Consider the following 18,536-nt stretch of genomic DNA (forward strand, 5'->3'; position numbering starts at 1 on the left):
GAGATGACCGGCGCCTTGAGATTTAGGACCCCGTTGCCGCAGCAACCAAAAGGTCACCTGACACCAATCACATCAGACGTCATGTTTACACTCTCCAGATGAACAGAGGGGATAAGAGTGGAGGGATAGAGAGCGTTCAAGTGTGGTATTTAACCAGGGTAAAGACACGTCTGCCTGAAAATCAATCTCTCTGAAGTGCCCTCTACAGTAAACACACGGCTCTGACACTCTGTTAAACTGGGTAAGGTTATTCAAATTGTGAGTCTGGAGAGGTTTAACTGCCCTCAAGAAATTAGCATTTACAGCTGATGAGGCAAGGACACATTAAAAAACGTTTCCAGGAAGCACAGCAGCGTCTGATCTCCTGAGCACCACCCAGTGCACCTGCCTTCAGGTGCCACAGAGGTATGCTCCAGTTTCACCCCAACCTGTCAGACTGGTTCAGTGATGGGAACAGGAATCATACACACACCAGACCAAAAAGGGGAGTTTGATAACAGCACTGTTTTGTCAGGTGATTCAGCAGTTACTGTGTCCTTAATGTGGCCGACAACTGATGGAAATTGCTAGAGATCACTTAAAGAAGGAATAAACCTTCTTAAATAAAAGTCCACACCTGCTGATTAAGAAATGCTGCTTTGCCCTGCACAATAAAGCGGTGTGCTCCTGAAAGTATTTGATTTTAAAAGGAACTGAACACAAACTGTCTTCTAATTTAATGTTCATTTATTTTTCCAAATGTTCCTTCTCCTGTTGTCAATGAATCTGAATGAATGTCTGACACTGGCATGTTCCCGGGCGACTAACTGACAGCAAAGCAGAGACACTGTGACGCTAAACAGCAAAACAGCCCCAACTGGCTCCTTAAGATTCCAACCATTCCTACGGACAATGAACCGGCTCCAGCTACATAGATAATACACACATCGCCTCACTGGCAGCACTCGTCTTTACAGGTTAGTATTTGTCGTACATGTTTTGGAAGACAATGTGGAAAATGTGGGATTGTTCTGTTACATTTAAATGACAATAGTAAAAGACTGTTGACTATAGCAGGCCTTGTTACATTAAATGAAGGTTTTTTTCTTCTCCCACGTCAGTAGCCGCATTCACGACCTGTTTCTGATGCAAATGTTGCCCCTTTATTCCACCTGGCCATTCTATATAAATGTATGTGTATGTTTTTTTTTAATATCATTCTCTTCAAACAAACTGTCAGCGTGAGTCAGGCTTCCTGATGACAACCCTGTGATTAACGGAGATTATCAAAACCCATCTGATTAGCACATTCGTATTTGAACACTGAACAAAACACCCCCTGCCAAACATTTCTTTACACTGAGACCTGTCGGGCTGCTCAACGTGTTCTCGACTTTACAACACGTCAGTCCTTCTGCAGAGCAGGAAGTGTCGAGTGCACCTTTGAATATCAATCAAGACAAGTGCACTGAGGGAAGCGGCGACACAATGGAGTGAGGAAGTGACACACAGGATTTAGTCAGCGATAGAGAGAATGGATCTAAAAAAAAAAAGCTGAACAACAACCAAAAAAAAAAAAGAAACCCTTTTCAAAGGCTCGGTAACATATGACAAAGCTGAAATCGACTCTGCTTATCACAGTCATTCCCACTCTGGCTTTCCAGCTGTTTGCTGTGATAGCATTGTTCTGAAGTGAGTGGTGCTTTCAGTGACCCCTCCAGAGTCTGCGGACTAAAAACACAGTTCAACACTTGTAATAAACAACAACAGTATCCGCGGCTGTGAAGGAACAACTCCACACAGGCCTGTCATGTGCACTGCAAAAAAAAAAAACCCAACTAGACTAAGTGTGACAGAAACAGAGTACTACTTGTCCATCGTGACTCAGCACGCAACTAGGCCACAAAACAGTTCCAACTGTCCGCTTATCAGCCCATTTACATCAAGAGGAATAGAAATCAAGCGCCCCTGAAAAGAAACAGCATGGCTGCGAGTACTCGGAGCCTAAGAGCCCCACAGGGAAATTAGATTTCTTGTCTAATTTATGAGCTTTGGAACCCAGTGCTGCTTCTCGACAGGGGAGGATGGGATGGGGAGGGGGTGTCTGTGTTCTTCTGCTTATTTTGCATCAATGAGTTTTTGAGAAAATAGGTGATTCTCCATGTTCTTAACAGATTAGTGCGATATGTCAAAGGGTCTGTCATTAACGGATAACTGAATTGAGTGGGGGGAGGTGGGAAAGAGAGATCATTGTGAATGTAGAAAACTACACATGTAAGGTGGTACATGATCTGATAAGGTCTTGGAAAGGCCACTGGACATTAGCCAGTTAGACATGTTCTGATGCCATTTGTCCCGATAGAGATACCTGGACTTTTTGGGCCGGTGCTGACAAAAGCTGCTGCGAAGTAATGAAAAAGTGATTTCTGGGAAAATAAAATTACAGTTTTATCTGGATGGCATTAATCTGCTTAAAAGACCTGGCATCTGATTCGGTAAAAAGAGTTGTGTACTCGCTGGCATTGGAACATCTCTCACATCAATACATTTGGTATAAATTGTTGGTTTTTTTCATTTTTCCTTCCTTGTCTGTTGATCAACTGTCTGTCTGAAAAAAGATGAAAATCAATAAAGAAATAATTGAGAAAAAAGACGTGCTGATATTGCACGAAGTTTGCAGGAGTTCTGGAGAAATTCACTTAGAGGAGAGGATAGACAGATAAATCAGTGAGTAATTTGATGGGATTTCTGCAGGATCACAAATTGTATCAAGAAGCTGAGGCTCAGCTCTAGCAGGGAGTAGTGAGGAAGGTAAATACATCCCTAGAAAAGTTAGTTTATATGCAGAGGAGGACGCACATTCATCACTGAGGCAACATGTAAGACAAACCAATTGAAAACCAGCGACCCTGCTCAAACTTCCCTAGAGTCTCTCGGCCATTGTGTCCTCCAGTAAATCCAGCAGACAGGAGAGTGTAAAAGCCGTACTGTGAGTGGTAACATAACTGTCAGTGACATACAGCAGATACCTGAGGGACTAAAATACTGTTGTGGGCCAGTCCCAGCTCTGTAAACAGAGCATTCCAGAACGGTACAGAGTGCAGGAAACAGCGGTGAGTTGATGTGTGTGCGAATCTGAGCAAGAGACAAAGAGCAACAGAGTAAATATCCCTGCATGCAAAGTTTGGGTAATATATCTTGATGCTTTAAGCTTCCACGTTTTATGGACAGGATTGGTTGAATTCCTATGTGAGTGTATGTCCATCTGTGTGAATGTGAAGCTGCAGTGATGGCACTGAGACACCACCAAGAGACAGACAGGGATTCTGACCCAGCCCACATGATCCTGCTCAACTGACCCAGCAAAAAGAAATCACATGGTGCCCACATAAAAGCCTTGCAAATAGTATCAACACTGTGCTATGTGCGGTAAACCTCAGCTAAACAAAGCCTCCATCGAGGCTGTAGACGCTCAGTCAGTTCGATAAACTGAAAAATACAGGCGTGATGACAAGTGCTGGAGGGTCTGTGTCAGTCATGATCCTGCTGTATGGCACTATTTCCATATGGGTGTCAGATAAGGCGTCACAGCAGCGACAAGCAGCAACACAGAAGTCTGTGAGACGACATCAGTTGCCCACACTGACTTTACTGTCATTTTCATTTTCTGATAACGCAGGTTATTCAACTAGCAAGTATTGTACACTGAAGTGAGAAATGTGAGATCAGATAGATAAGGACATCAATTTAGTTATAAAACACCCACTCAACTTCCCCTGTTTGATAATAAAGCCTTTCTATATCAGCAAGAGGCTTTAATTTAACGGGCATTTAACTTTTTGGGCGCCCTGTGTTTTGCTTTAATTACAACTACAAAGTCTAAAGTGGCGGCTTTGGAATTTGTTCACAACATTTTATGTGAGCAATGGGTGTTTCCACTTAAAATATTAAAACCTGAGTATAAACAAAGCTTCTCCTCTCCTCCTCTCACCTCGTAACATTTGTTAACTGCATTTTGTGGAGTCACATCTTTATAAGATCAGACATGGAAAGAAACCAGAGTGGCAACATACTCCTTAGGAAACATGCATCACCCAAACAAAGCTTTTGTTATTCTGTTTCTGTAATATACTGATTCAAGAGACATTTTTATTTGGATTACTCGACTACTCTTACAGTGAAAGTACAGTCAGAAAACAATGGATGTGGATCGCAGCATCTGCAGGAAACTGTCACATTAATGTGCCCTGTGCTAGCACTAGCAAATCATACATGCCAATTAAAAGTCCAATATTTCTAAAATATATAAAATTGGGGTGAAACAACATGATTGACAACTGACTCTATTGGGCTTCAATTTGGTAAAACAACCTCCATCTTTACTTATGTACAGTCGATGGTTGTAATACACTTGCAACTTGTCTGTTTACAATATCCAGACATTAGCATGCAGGTTAGACATCTGCCAAGTCCCAGGATGGTGGCTGGTGCCTGTGTAACATCTTAAACAGCATTTGAAGATAGTTACATATCAATAATTTGTTAAAACGACTGGTATTTCTGTTGACAACTGCTACTCATCGTTTAGTGGACCAATCACACACATCTCTTATTGGGAAAACCACAAAAGATTAAAAAGTGATTGATTGACAGAAAAACAGATAAGCTCCATTAAGCCACTTTCTGTCAGCAGATTGTGAAATGGTTAGGTCACTGCATTTTTACAGCTACAGTGGTATGATGGGACAACCTCACCCTAGACAGATAGTGTGTATACATACAGTATACAAACTGGTGTTGCATAAGTTTGGCAGACCTTTACATCATATCATCGTCTTTGACGTGAGTGCACAAGCAAAGTGGATTTGACTCAATGTCAAATTCAAATTCAAGGGAAGGCACATGATGACCGTGTGGTTAAAAAGAGAGAGAGCGAGAGAAGAGGATTATCATAATCTTGTCAAAAAGTCGAGGTGTGAACATTTACATAGAAAGTAAAATGCAATTATGTTATTTTAAAAGTTCAGGCAAACTGTCAGCTCAGATAACATTTTCAGCAGCCAAACCATTGTGTCAATGTAACTGAGCAAACCATCAATACTGAAGGAGGCAGGGTTGTCACATCAACAGACACGGTTGCTTCAACATATGAGACTTTAACATCTGTGACTGATGTCAGCAGAGAAGAGGGAAGTCGGACACCATTGACCTCTTAATTAAGACTCAAGTCTTTTCATGTCTTTGCTAATTAGTCATCGTGGGTCTAATTAAGATTCTATCAGTGAGCCATCACGTTTTACTCACTGTACTGGTTTCATGAACAGTAAATGATGATGATGATGATGATGATGATGATGATGATGTATAGCCTCTTATGTCTGTGAAAAAAGTCTCTCCATTGTATGTTTACTGACCTTAAAGTGCTCATATGCATACTGACCTATATGGTATATTATCAGACACACAAAAACATACACTGGAACAGCGCGACATTAGCGCAGTCTTGGTGCTGCAATGGCAGTCAAAGCAGCCAACCGATCCCAACAATGTGAATTTTAATTAGCTGGTAATGCCATATACCTTGGGCAATTTTTAACTGCAGCAAAAATTATCTCCAGAGCCTGTCACTATGACAAATGTCTGTTCAGCCAGCATTAAATCAAACCCATTGAAGCTTCTACACTGGACAGAACCAGCAAAACAGGAAACTGCCCCTACTCTTCCACAGAGATGAAGATGCATGAAAGTACTGGAAACAATGCAGGTTTAACTTAAGTAGTGCAATTGGTGATTGAGTCTGAGTGTCCACCTTTAGGGGACAGAACAACAACAGCTGATGCACAGTCAACACACAGGGCCACTCAGTGCAGCGTAGCGCAGGTATCAGATAGTTGTAATCGCTGTTACACGCTGGGCCCTGAGCTGCTAACCAGTCATTACTGAACATCTATCAGCACTGGGAAGCCACCTGTGAAGCCGATGACACAACCATATCTCCTATGCCAATATAAGAGATTACCACAGCCATTTGGTGCCATGAAGGCTTCCAGCTAACCACAGGACACATGCTTTTTCAATCAAGACTGCTTCAATGTTGGTCACCATCACACAGGTTGATATTTCCAGATGGGAAAACTGCAGGCGTCTCCTTAAATGTGTTCAAGCCACAAAAAACGGAAATGTAAAATAATTTGGATTTTACAGACTTCCTTTGTTACTTACCTAACTACCATCCATTACACTCTGCTGCAGCTAGGGCCACATACTTCACATACTTTGACCTGAACCAAACAGTCTTTCTGTCTTGTACATCAAAACCCAACACCAAACTGTCTCTGTGGACAGGGCACCTTGTAAATATGTAAACAAGTGTCAGGCATTATTTTATTTAGGCTATAGGTAGATCATTTTATCACAATAAAGTCAAATGTTTGTTGCCAGTTGTTCGGTCGACCTGACCAAACCTGACATGAACCAAAAAAAGATTTCCGTTGAGTCCTATTGGGTCCCGTCAGGTCCTGAGTACTAAATACATTATCTTGTAGAAACTGTTGAAACTATGATTCTCTGAGGAGTTTAAAGGGTGGTGTCTTTTTGCATTCCGCAAAACTGAAATTCTGTGTTTTGTCTGCTTGAGCATTGACTGTATATGTTACATATCCAGCTAAGAAGCTTACCACAGCAGTGACCTATCCCATTGTTACTTCTGAGGCCAAGAATCATTTCATACCACTCTATTGTGGAGTTTCATATTGTGTTAAGAAAATCTTCCTCACGATAACACATCCAATGTGAAGCCTTTCTTAACTCTGGGGTAGCAAGTCCTGCATGCTAATGTATCCTCGGGTAGGGCACAGTAGCAGCTTTGTTGATTTTGGAAAGTTTAAACAACTTAAGCCAAACTTATTCTTCAAAATCGCATTACAATTGTCAGACACATTGACTAGTCCCCAATAAAAAACCTTTTTCTTCGATGTTAAAAATCTAAACATGCTTGACCATGTAAACAATAAAACATATTCATCTAACTCTTTGACTTGGTTGGTTTAGTATGTTTAAGCTCAGGAGTCCAAATTAAATATATTTAACTTGTTTCCTTTTCATACAGTTTGCACTAGTATTTTTTTCCTGGAACGTGTACGTAGTGGTCAAGTGCAAATTTCAGAACTTTTAAATCTTGTTTCAAAATGAGACCCAACTCATGCTGCTCATGTGAGCTTAATTAGCTAGCTGGCTATTGCTAATAAAATGTCCTACAGTCAACTGTTGTTTTACAGTTGGCGCCACCCAGCGCCACCCACACGTCAGTTAACGTTTGCAAACCAAACACACTGACACTCCTTTTTCTGTCTTCCTTATATGCCTCAGTGATATATTTTATTTTACCCTTATGCTCTCCCTCACAGTGACTACCATCCACATAAAGCCGTCTTCAATGCTTGGCCACACACCGTCATCCATAACTGCTGTGAAGTGACCCGCTGGACCATCCTTTTCATTAGGAGACTTAAGCAGGAAAGAGCACAGGGTGGGGGAAAAGGCTGCCCCTTAATACGAGTCGCCACAATACCTCCCATATTCAGATAATAATGAGTGTGGAGAGAATAGATGAAGACTTGAGTGGCGAGAGATAAAGAGAGCAGACTAGATGAATAGAGCGAGGAAAGATGAGGAGGAGGAATAAGGCAAGCGTGGCTCAGCGAGGCATTGTTGTGTTCCACATAATTGTCACTGCAGGAAGACTCCGGGAGTTTGGTCCTTGTGAGCGTGAATGTGTTTGTGTGGTTATGCGGTGTGTGTCTTACTGCCGTGGACAAACAGACAGAGTGTCCCTAAATCCTCTTAATCAGGGCTAGACTGCTCTCTAAACCTGCAGATACTACTACAATTGTAGGCCTCAGCCAGAGCGTAATTATAGGTAAAGAAAAGAATGGGGCAGACTGTGCAACAAGGGCTTTTATATAACAAAGAGCCTGAGAGATAAAGTATAGATTATCTGGATGGAACCACAACCAAGAAGATAACAAGCTAATGACGACAAACTAAGTCCATATAAGCTTCAAAGTGCCTTTGTACGAACTTGTACCAAAATAAGTCAAATATGCAGCAAAGTAATATAACAGAAACATGAGCTTGAATTAAAAATGCAAAAGCACTTAATTACATTGTGCTGAAGTACCGTCCCGGTTGATTTGAACAGAACTTTGTAAAGGCTTCAACTTTTCAAGAGACTGGCAGTTTTTCCCTGTGCACATCCACTTGCTACTTCATCTAGTCTCAGCCGTATTAATAATGCCCACAGCCACGACCAATCCCATCATTTTTCTTTCCTAGTTGTGCCCCCTGCAGACATAACCACATCTCATCTGAGTTTAACAGCAGCCGAGCTGACAGAAAGACTTGGCCACGTCAGACGGTCTGGCACGCACACTGGCGCACATGCACGCACACACACACACCCTTCTGATATCTGCAGGCATTCCTGACTTCACACGGTACAAAGCACAGAGCCCCCCATGTTAAAACAGTGTCGGGACTCCACACAGTGAGGGCGGGCAGAAGGATGTGAAGCATCAGCTACTTTTGATGTGAGTGCAAGTTTCACTACTCATTTATTTCACATTTGCAGCGTTCACCACTGGATAAACAACAGGTGTAACGCTCAAAAGCTGGAAAATCTTTTGGTGCTAAAAGCTTTAAGAGCAGAACAGTGTTTTGGCTCGTACACACCCCTTTGACAAATGTGAAAAATGCTCTCAAAACCCACACTTGCAAACTTCACACCCTCTCCCACCCTTCGCACATATCTGTCAGATTGTGGCTCCACTGTCCTCCTTTCTACTCTCTACCAATTTACACTGACATATTGCATTCAGATATCACAGCACCATAGTTATATTATAAGTAAGTCTCCTTTTGACGATCATTTCAACCAATAACTGGAAAATCTGACATCCTTTTTTAAACTTGTAGACATTAAAAGCAGTGAGTTCAGTCCATGACGTTTACACCTGGTGGATCAGAACCCGTTTAGCTCCTGGCTTAGCTTAGCAAGGCTTTAGCAGAGACAATTAGTCATGACAGGATCAGGGATGCAACTGATGCGATAGGTCTGATCGGTGTAAGCCCTGAAACTGACTGTTATAAGCAGATCTGGTTACTGGCTACAATATTGACTGATCCACATTAAATACAGTTCATTTGTCAACGTCATTATAAGATTCAGTGGTTCCACTGTTTCATTTATTCAGTCTGAACGGGCTGCTGACGACTGTGTTTTTAGTGCCTCAGCAATACCTGATGTTGCCTTACATAAAAAAGATTCAAATGAGTTCCACACAGTGAGGTGTACAGATATTAAAACTAGGGAAAAGAATGCTGGTATCAGATGATCACTATCAGCACAGACTCTAATATGAGGTACAGGAATCAATATCAGGAGATATTATCCATCTCTAAATAATCTATGTGATGAAGTGAACATATTTGAACAGTACTACAACAATGTTGTGTCTCCACATGTACTGCCTCAAAAAGAGAATTTGACATCAATAAGCAGCAAAATCAACATGCATAGTTTCAGGATTGTAACGCTGAGATAAGCCTTTGGTTTAGACGTTCACCTGTTCTGAGGTTGGAAGCTAAATTTCACCATGAGAATTGCCGTAACTGCCAGCAGGGGGATTATGCTAACCAGGTAGTCAGAAGGACATGTGAACGGATTTGTCAGCTCATTTAACACTATGGCTAGGTTAACAGTTACTTTAGGTACTGAACCAACGGAGCCTCAAATTAAGCTCCAGGCTTTAATTTCACTGAGTATTCTGACACACACAAGGGACCAATCATTTCATTGTATGACAGATGGGGAGAAAAAGTCCCAGCTTGGTTAAATGACTCCGCTACGAATCCTCAAGAACTGACCACTGAGAAAAGAGAGTGTTGACAGATAACCTCAGGACAGGTTCCGAAATGTACTCAAAATGTCTCCAGGGGAAAGCTGTGAATGATCTCTTCACATACCTTCTTGGTATTAGCTGCAACAGCTATAAAAGCAACACCTGCCTATTTGAATGCTTTGACCTCTAGTTTAGGCATAACGTCATCTTTATGTTTACAAATCTAAAGCTGTTTTCAGACATGAACTCTAGAAAGACTAGAGAAAATTTGAGTTTTCCTTTCATATATGAGGAATGCAATAGATTGTCCCAGTCAGATACATTCACAGAAACAGGAAAGCGTCCACAACATTCAGGTGAGGGGTGGCGACTGGGTAAGACATGCAGGTGGTAGGAAATGAAGTATAACTTCTGCTGTAGAAATCATGTGTTTTCGTTTACAGCACAATAACACTGGCGTCGCTTCTTATCACCAAAAGCTCTTCAATCTTGTTGTCTTTCCAAGTTGACATCTTTGTCTGCTTCTGGATAATTTGAAAAGAATGTTCAGAATTATTTGCATGTCTGAAAGCAGCAAAATTGATGTTGGTGTTCAGGATATTCTTCAGGAGCCTTTGTCAAAATAATGGAAATACTCCGCTACTCCTCTCACGTGCACAAACACAATTTGAGGACACTGGATTAGAGGTCTTCAAAGGAAACTGCCCACTTGCCTCCCCCTGCCTAAACTAACCTCACCATCATAAATAAGTCGGCCTTTCTCCTCCTCTGACAGCGTGTGTAACTGCAAGTGCCAAGCGTGACCAATTCCCATTCACACTCAATACAAGCGCCTACTCTTAAGCTAATTAGGAAAAGAAAGACGATTCTTTAGCAAACAAGAGGAAAAGACTGCGCACATGAGCATATGTACCTCTTAAGAGTGATTACAAAAGTGCTGCATTAGTGAGACAGCATTTCATGGTCTATTTAGCTGGTAACTGAGTGTCCCTCCAGTGTATTTAAAGGCAGAGCTTAAGCTGGGCACCGACAGCCATAAACACAAATTCAGCTCAAAGTAGCTTATACCGTACACATGTGACTACTATCTCTCCCACTTTCTCACACACACACACACACACACACACACACAATGTCATAGATATAAACATGCGGACTGAAATTGAAGCCAGAGATCTTTCCCAAAACAGGCTTTAAGGGAGGAAGTGAAGTCGTTCCACCGCTGTCAGAGAATACAAAGGTGGAAGAATGGTTGGTGCAAAGGAGGGGTGTCCAACTTCCTGCTGAAAGAGAGGAAATAAACACTTCCATATGCAATCTCTGCCAGACACACACATACACACTCCTCCACAGCCTGGAGTTAATGCAGTAACACGCTGTTGTAAATTTGAGCAAGGGAGGCCCTAGTTAGCAACTCGCGCCACCATATGAAAGAGAGAAAATTTTCTGCTGCTAGAAATTTATAGCAAGCGAGGCCTCATTCATCATCACACCGGCTCTATAACATAATGCAGCAGAAAAAGAAATAAACTCCACGAAGCTGTAGCACTTCACTTCCTGATTGGTCTGGGAGAGAGAGGCAGCGGGTTTTTATGTGAAGAGGATTCAAATTTCTTGTGTGTGTGTGTGTGTGTGTGTGTGTGTGTGTGTGTGTGTGTGTGTGTGTGTGTGTGTGTGTGTGTGTGTCACATGCAGCAAATCCTGTTGACTGAGGCGGCTCCCACACAGCATACCTCCTGCCTGGGGGAAACCCATGAACTCTCTCAGCCACTGTGCCATTTTTCATATCCAGATAACACACTTTCATATACACACACATTTATGTTACACTGATTGTGTTGACCGTCCCTGGTTACACTCCCTAGCCCTGACATTTCCACCACACACATACACTCAAAGCCATACAGCTTAAACTTAATTCCAATTCCACTCCTCAGCTTAGATCATAACAGTTCCCATCTTTCTCCTCTGATAGATTTTACACTGTACATAAACACAGTCTCACAGAAAAACAGCATAGAAATTCCCCTGATCATTAACACACCCAACATGTGTAGTGAGACTAGAGCGAGAGCGTGACACTAATCTGATCTCCATCTGAAACCTCTCTGCTGTGATTGTGTGTTTGTTTGTGCTAAGCATGTGTTATCCATGGTGTTAGTCGGCGACCGTTTCCCATATATGGAGCAGTGGGTCATCTTCTTATGAAGATTATCCATAAAGAAGTTCCAGGGTTTACCACATTGACGGGTCTTATCATAGGGGGACTTTCTGTTTGCAAACACAGCGTACTGTCTTTGTCATTATAGCACATCCCTCACTTTGATGTTAAATGAACTGCTTTCAGACTTCAACTCAGGAAAATCTCCAAACAATGAGGTCCGGACTTGAGAGTTTGAAGAACGCAGCAGGAGATTCTCCAGTCAGACAAATTCACAACTACACAGAAATGGAGCGTTCAGGTGAGGGGTGGTGCACCATGCAGGACATGGCGTATTCATTCCACTGCAGAGGTAACATTTCACCATTTCACCAAAAGCTCTTGAATCTCGTTGTATTTCCAATCTTAGTCGATGTCTTCTATTCGGATGTTAGAAACATCATCAATTACAGTGAATCCTCCGAAGGATCTCTGCTGTGTTCTCACGTGGTCTCACTCAGACATTACCCAGAGTTTTTACTCAGGTGCAGGCTGGAGAAACTCTCCAGCCTGCGCAGCAACTGACTCAGACAGTGACGTTCTCACATTCAGCCCCCACAAATAATTTCAGGAGGATATCCGAAGTTCAGTGCATGTCTTAAAGTAGCTATGCATACATCGAACAGCCTGATGTGTTTAACATTAAACTGCATTCAGACAGTTGCTGTAAAGGATGAGGAGTGAGACGGCATGTCTGTGTTTTTATGTAATAATCCTTAATTACAAAATCTATCTATTTTCCCAGAGCTTCAGAACAATCAATACACAGTGAAGCAGACTCAACAGGGCTTTGGCTAAGGGTGTGTGTTCTGCCATGCAAATATGAGTGAGTGTGAGTGTGAGTGTGTGAGTGTGTGTGTGTGTGAGTGTGTGTTGTTCCACCGATACCCTATGCAAACATCACAATCTCTGCAGTAGCGCTGGTTACAGCCTCTTATCAACTCAGTGTGGAGGTGCTCCTCTGCTAACAGGGCTGAATAGAGTGCTGAAGGTCTCAACCTAACACTTTTCAACACGTCTCCTTATGATGATGGCAGTCAACAGCAGAGGAGGCCTCTCGAGCATCAGCGGGCCAAGACGTCCCAGCAGCACCTCTCCACACATCTCACTTGATTAAAGTGAGAAAAAGGAACACACGCCCTGGGTAAAATTAGGTCACTTCAGATTTTACAGATGGGCCTCGTTGCCAAGCATATTTTCCCAATTAAGGCTGATCAGGGAAAAGGAAATTCCCAGACAGCATGAATTATTAAAAGCTTGAAATGGATTCTGATCATGTGATGTTGTATGGCTCTGACACCAGACATCCCCAGATAGTTTCTGGGGGGAAAAAAGGCGGGCTGGGAGCCATGAGACTTGTGATTGGCTTAAAGTGGTTGTTTCCTCCAATTGTTTAAAGTCATTACAGACTGCAGACATAGTGGTATGGTTCACAGTTAACTCTGGATGATGGCATGTGGAGTGAATTTTAAAATTCTAAATCTATAAAGGTAATTTTCTCAGAAAAGCACTTATTAAATGACCGAACACTTTCATGCTTCAAAATAAGACTCCAGAAAAGGTCTCTGAATCTAGCACTGGCAAAAAACACATGTGTGACATTTGACACTGTGATATGTTTACTGCTGGTTTCTTTTCCTGTAGCAAGAGTTTTATCAGAAAACACTTCCCCCACAGTTACTGAACGTGAGAAAGTGTGCTACCTACAATGCTCACAATTTAAAATCACCTGGAAACATGGAAACAAAACAACAAGTGACGATCAAACACAAATATTACTGAAGTCTTAAGGTACAATGTGTTTTTAAAGAGCTCATAATTAATCCGCACTCTGTTTTCCCTGATCAGATCCTTCTCCGGAAAGTGCGGATGTGTGTACACGTCCTAACTTGTGACATTTCAAAATGCACAGGTGCAGATAATAAAATGAATGACAGCCCTGGTCTGGTCATACAGGTTCACAGTCCCACAGATCAGAGCCATCCGTATCTGTATTATCATCAACACCAGTGCTTTTCCTATGATGATAAGTCAGCATGTCTGTTGTGGATAGAGGTGGACTGAGGCTACATGCACCCGATTACAGTTTGGTTTGAACAGAACTCTAAAAAGAAAACAATCTCTGTCCATACTAACATGCCTGAAAATGCACATCACATGACCATTAACTTGCACTGAGCATGTACCTTTTTTCGCCTCCTGGCTCGCACAGATTGAAAGTGAATGGGAGGCGGAGGTTCATTACTGATACATTCACCTGACCGGACCCTCGCCACTGGTCAACATGAGCACATCCAACTACCTGTACAACTTCTGAGGATCCAGTTAGCCCATTAGCACCCACCCACCTGTGCTCATGCTTAGTTGGGAATGTTAATTATATGAAATACTTCACACTGCATCACACTGAAGTTGCTACATGCTAAATTCAAGTGTCTTTATATACATGTATTTAAGAGAACACAATTTTATTAAGATTTTAAATTAAATTAATTAAATTAAAGTAAAACTAAGAACCTAAATTCAAAAGGATTAAACTCCAGACAATGACTACACCAGGTGATTTCACTGATTAACAAACCTTCAATCAAGAAGTAGGAACTAATCAGTGCTGTCTAATGGTGCTGTGTTTGATTCCAGACAATATTTACATCCTCAGTTGATAATCATTGGGAGACTTTGTCCTCAGTTTTAAAATTATTATAAGATTGATTTTCCTACTACTTCACATGTGGGAGAACAGTGAATTCTAACTCTAAAAGCACTCTCATGTTAACTTCTTCACAACTGGTGCCCGTTTAAACGGTCCTGGTCAATACAGCTCCAGACGTTCACGGGTCGAAAATATGTGGGACTGTCCTTGAAGAGCTGCTGCTCTTTTGTCTGTCTCTACAGGAAGTTGAGTGTGAGGCGCAGGGTGGCTGCGAGCATCCCTTCAGCAGTCTGCTTCACCACGCTGGGAGCCTGTCACAGTGGCTCAGTGTCAAACCACCAGGCCCTGCTTGCTGAGTCAAGCTGACCATGAACGAGCCAGAGGCCTGATGTGAGTGTTTCTGCTGGGTACCTGATATTCCCACTCCTGTTGGGTGCCAGACACACGCTCAGTGCAGCCTGTGTACATATCTGACAGATACAGCTGAAAAAAAGGCCCAAACAAAGCCTCAGTTTGTTGTGTTTAGTGGATGATATCTGCGTTTAATGCCACTAAATGATCACTCATCTATTGCATGTGTCTGGTTTACTTGTATCACCTGGTATTCATTCAGGCCTTCAACAGTCAGAGCAGTGAGACCTGTGAGGTTTGGTTATTTCAGGTCTTGAATGTTGCTCTAAAGCTTAATGTCACCGGCCGACACTTTATCTGGATGTGGTTTTTAAACATGTTGGTCATTTCCCAGGTTTCCAGGTTTGATAAGGCGACAGAACAAAAAGGGGAAAGCTGAATAAACAATGTGTGAGAGCCTGTGTTGTTTACGTGTCCCTGGACTTGACTGGTGACATTTTCTCTGGGGAGAAAACCACAAGCAAAAGAGCCAAGAGCCATTCAGAAATCTGCCTATTTAAAGTCACCGTGCGCGCGCGCGCGCACACACACACACACACACACACACACACACACACACAATGTCAGGACTTCCTGAGGTTTTACCAAACAGTCTTCACCTGGAAGAACTTAAAATAACAAAAAGACTAAACTTCTAACCCACTGAACTCCCCCTGGAAGGAATAACCATTTAAAGGTGGCTGTTTAAGGTTTTAAGGTTAAACTGTACAACTCAGTATGCCGAATTGAATTCATACTTCCATGTGTTGTATAAAAAAGGATTGACACAAAAGTTGAACACCCGTCCCTTTTCAGGAAGGTGGGAAACATAAAAATGGCTAAATATCAAACGGAGTTCTGCGTCCAGTCCTCTTACCTTGCCTGACACTTTTCAACCTGACGGGACCTTTGCAGTTGTTAATCAGAGTCCGCACGTCGTACAGGGGTAATCCGGAGATGGAGAGGTTCTCCACCTCCAGCAGGAGCTCCCCTTCGTTTAATTTCCCACTTTTGTAAAGCACCACGTCCTGGTTCACCGGGCCGATGTGGGCGAACTCCCCGTTCTCCGCGCCGCCTCGCAGCGGCACGTTCAGCTCGCCGCGGGCATCTTTGGACACGGAGCTCTCGGTCACCCTGGAGGTCCAGTGGGTTTTCTTCAGCGCGGGTTTGGACATCGTGGACAGTTGCGGGCCCGACACCAGAGCCAGAGCCGGGTGGACCCCACCGCCGGAGGGGGTCGAGGAGCGGTCACAGCAGCGGAGTGTCAAAGAAAGTCGAACCGTGTCCGGGAGAAGCGCAGCAAACTTTGTCCCGTGCGCCGCAGGAACATGAGCTCCGTCCCGCCGCTCTCTGCCCGGGAACACAAATCAAGCCATCTCCGTCCGCACCGGAGACACTTTTCACTGTGGCAACACCAGTTTCATTTCCACACCGACATCCCCGAGGTTTAATCCTCCTTCATCGATGTCACGTTACATCTGCCACCGACTCGCTCTGCTCCCGATCCTCTCTCTCTCTCCTCTGAAGTGACTTTAAACGGTGGAAGTTTCTTCTCCTCCACTTCACCGCGGCTCCTCTGTCTCTCCTCCGTGTGTGAGGAGCAGCTGGGTTCACCTGCAGCTGTCAGCTCCTCTGTGAGCAGGTATGAAGCTCCTCTGAGTTCAGATCATTCACTCTCTTCCTCTTCTTCTCCTCTTCTCTTCTCCTCTTCTCTTCAGTTTCTGCCGAGGCGCCGCAAATGTGTTGCTGTTCGTGGTGCATTCAAGAGCTGTCGGATATATTGAGATTCAGATCGGCTGCACTGTGTGCTTTTATGTGGACATACAGGTACCGGTACAAACATCAGGGACATCTTCACTTAATACTAAAATGTATTATGGCTTATAGCTTTTTTTTAAATGCCAACATGGCTGTTATTTTAGCCTGTAAAGTAAACAATTAATGCATATAATTAAATGTTTGTTATCTTAATTGCTAACAATAACTTTCAGTGAAGTCTGTCTGTCAATTTTGATCACAATCTCAACAACTGTTTGGAGGATCACCATGAAATGTGGTGCAGACACATGTTCTCATCAGGATCAGTTTTTACTGGATGGGTCATGGGTCCAGGATGTCCTTTTCCAACATTGTTCTTTGTTTCTCAAATAATTAAATGAAAATCATGTTGAAAAAAGTGTTTGGGGGACTGACATTTATCAGTTGGTGCAATTTTCTGCTGATGCTAACACAAATTTGGATCTGGTGAATTTAAATGTGTGAATGTATTGCCAGCCATCGACTTTTTTTGTATTGCAGCTGATTTGTCATCTTGTACATTAACTGCTAAATATTTCAATCAATATATGCCTTGTGTAGGAATGTAAGTCGTCTACACTGTTAATATTCATGACACCGGTAGCATCTTGAGTTGGGACACTGACATTTTTAAATTTGGAGTTTGGAAAACAGAGCCTACACAGAGCACGTGAAGGCAGCAATGTTACCTCGCACGCATGCGCACTCAGAGCAGTGAGGGCAGACCTGGGTGAACCCTCTACAATAAAGAGTGCTACAGAGAATAAAGAGTGTTTGTGTTTATTTCTTTCTATTAAAGCTTTTAAAGTGAAACACATGTTATTCAAATTAAATCATTAACTGTTATATCTCTTGATTTGTCAGATGTTCCTATTGCACATATGTTTTATGTGGAAATGTTATTCTGAGGCTTTGAGCCGATACTCAGAGACGTTGAATTAGTTATTCAACATGCTTGATATGATGATTCAGAGCTAATTGGTAATTTGGTAATGACCTACAGTCAGTGTGTGGTTACACCTTGATGTGAACCTGACTGTTTGGATTCCTGCATTTCAGGTTAGACAGGAGGCACACCATGTTCTCATGTGTGTGGGGGGGAAACCTCCCCTCACTGTCTGGACACTCCCAAGTGAAGTGTTAATGTGTATGTTTGCTCACTGACATAGAAACATGTACAGAAGCTGTTTTTATTTTATTTTGTGAATCAGAGAAGCTGCAGAAGACTTCACATCTACTCAGAAAAAGACTTAACAATACCTAAAATCCATTCTTGCTTTCTCCACAGACGATGAGTCAGTCAGAAACAGAATGAGAGGACAAAAGAGGAACGGCTGTGACTGTGAAGCATGTTTAATGCCCAAGATAAATGACAGCATCACAACAAACACAACACAATGCTATACTGTAGATGGAAAGCTATGAATAGGCTGTTAAAGAGGAAATAAATACACATCTTCATCACATGGGCCTCTCACTTCTAACTGCAGATGAGCTTTTCCCGACCTAAAAATAACTGAAGCGAAAGTACTCTGGGTCCCATGGGAGAAAAAAAACATTGGCCTGGATGGGACCGGAAATAGTAAGTGAGCTTTTAAGCTGAAACTTGACAATTTTC

The 18,536-nt window shown here is 42.5% G+C and overlaps 1 protein-coding gene across 11 annotated transcripts in view; it reads right to left on the minus strand.

The window, feature by feature from the left end:
* Positions 1 to 17,660, minus strand: part of magi1b (membrane associated guanylate kinase, WW and PDZ domain containing 1b) — a 132,425-nt gene extending 114,765 nt beyond the window's left edge. For 6 of the 11 annotated variants that reach the window (XM_069511186.1, XM_069511152.1, XM_069511157.1 and 3 more), the window contains exon 1: positions 15,999 to 17,660. In XM_069511186.1, the coding sequence (XP_069367287.1) occupies positions 15,999 to 16,296 (298 nt within the window). In that variant the 5' untranslated portion in view covers positions 16,297 to 17,660. The remainder of the gene's footprint in view (positions 1 to 15,998) is intronic. The other 5 variants (XM_069511166.1, XM_069511188.1, XM_069511179.1 and 2 more) reach the window with 2 other exon arrangements.
* Positions 17,661 to 18,536: the final 876 nt, after the last annotated feature.

Source organism: Paralichthys olivaceus, chromosome 2 (assembly GCF_024713975.1).
Source record: "Paralichthys olivaceus isolate ysfri-2021 chromosome 2, ASM2471397v2, whole genome shotgun sequence".
In the NCBI taxonomy this organism is placed as follows: domain Eukaryota; kingdom Metazoa; phylum Chordata; class Actinopteri; order Pleuronectiformes; family Paralichthyidae; genus Paralichthys; species Paralichthys olivaceus.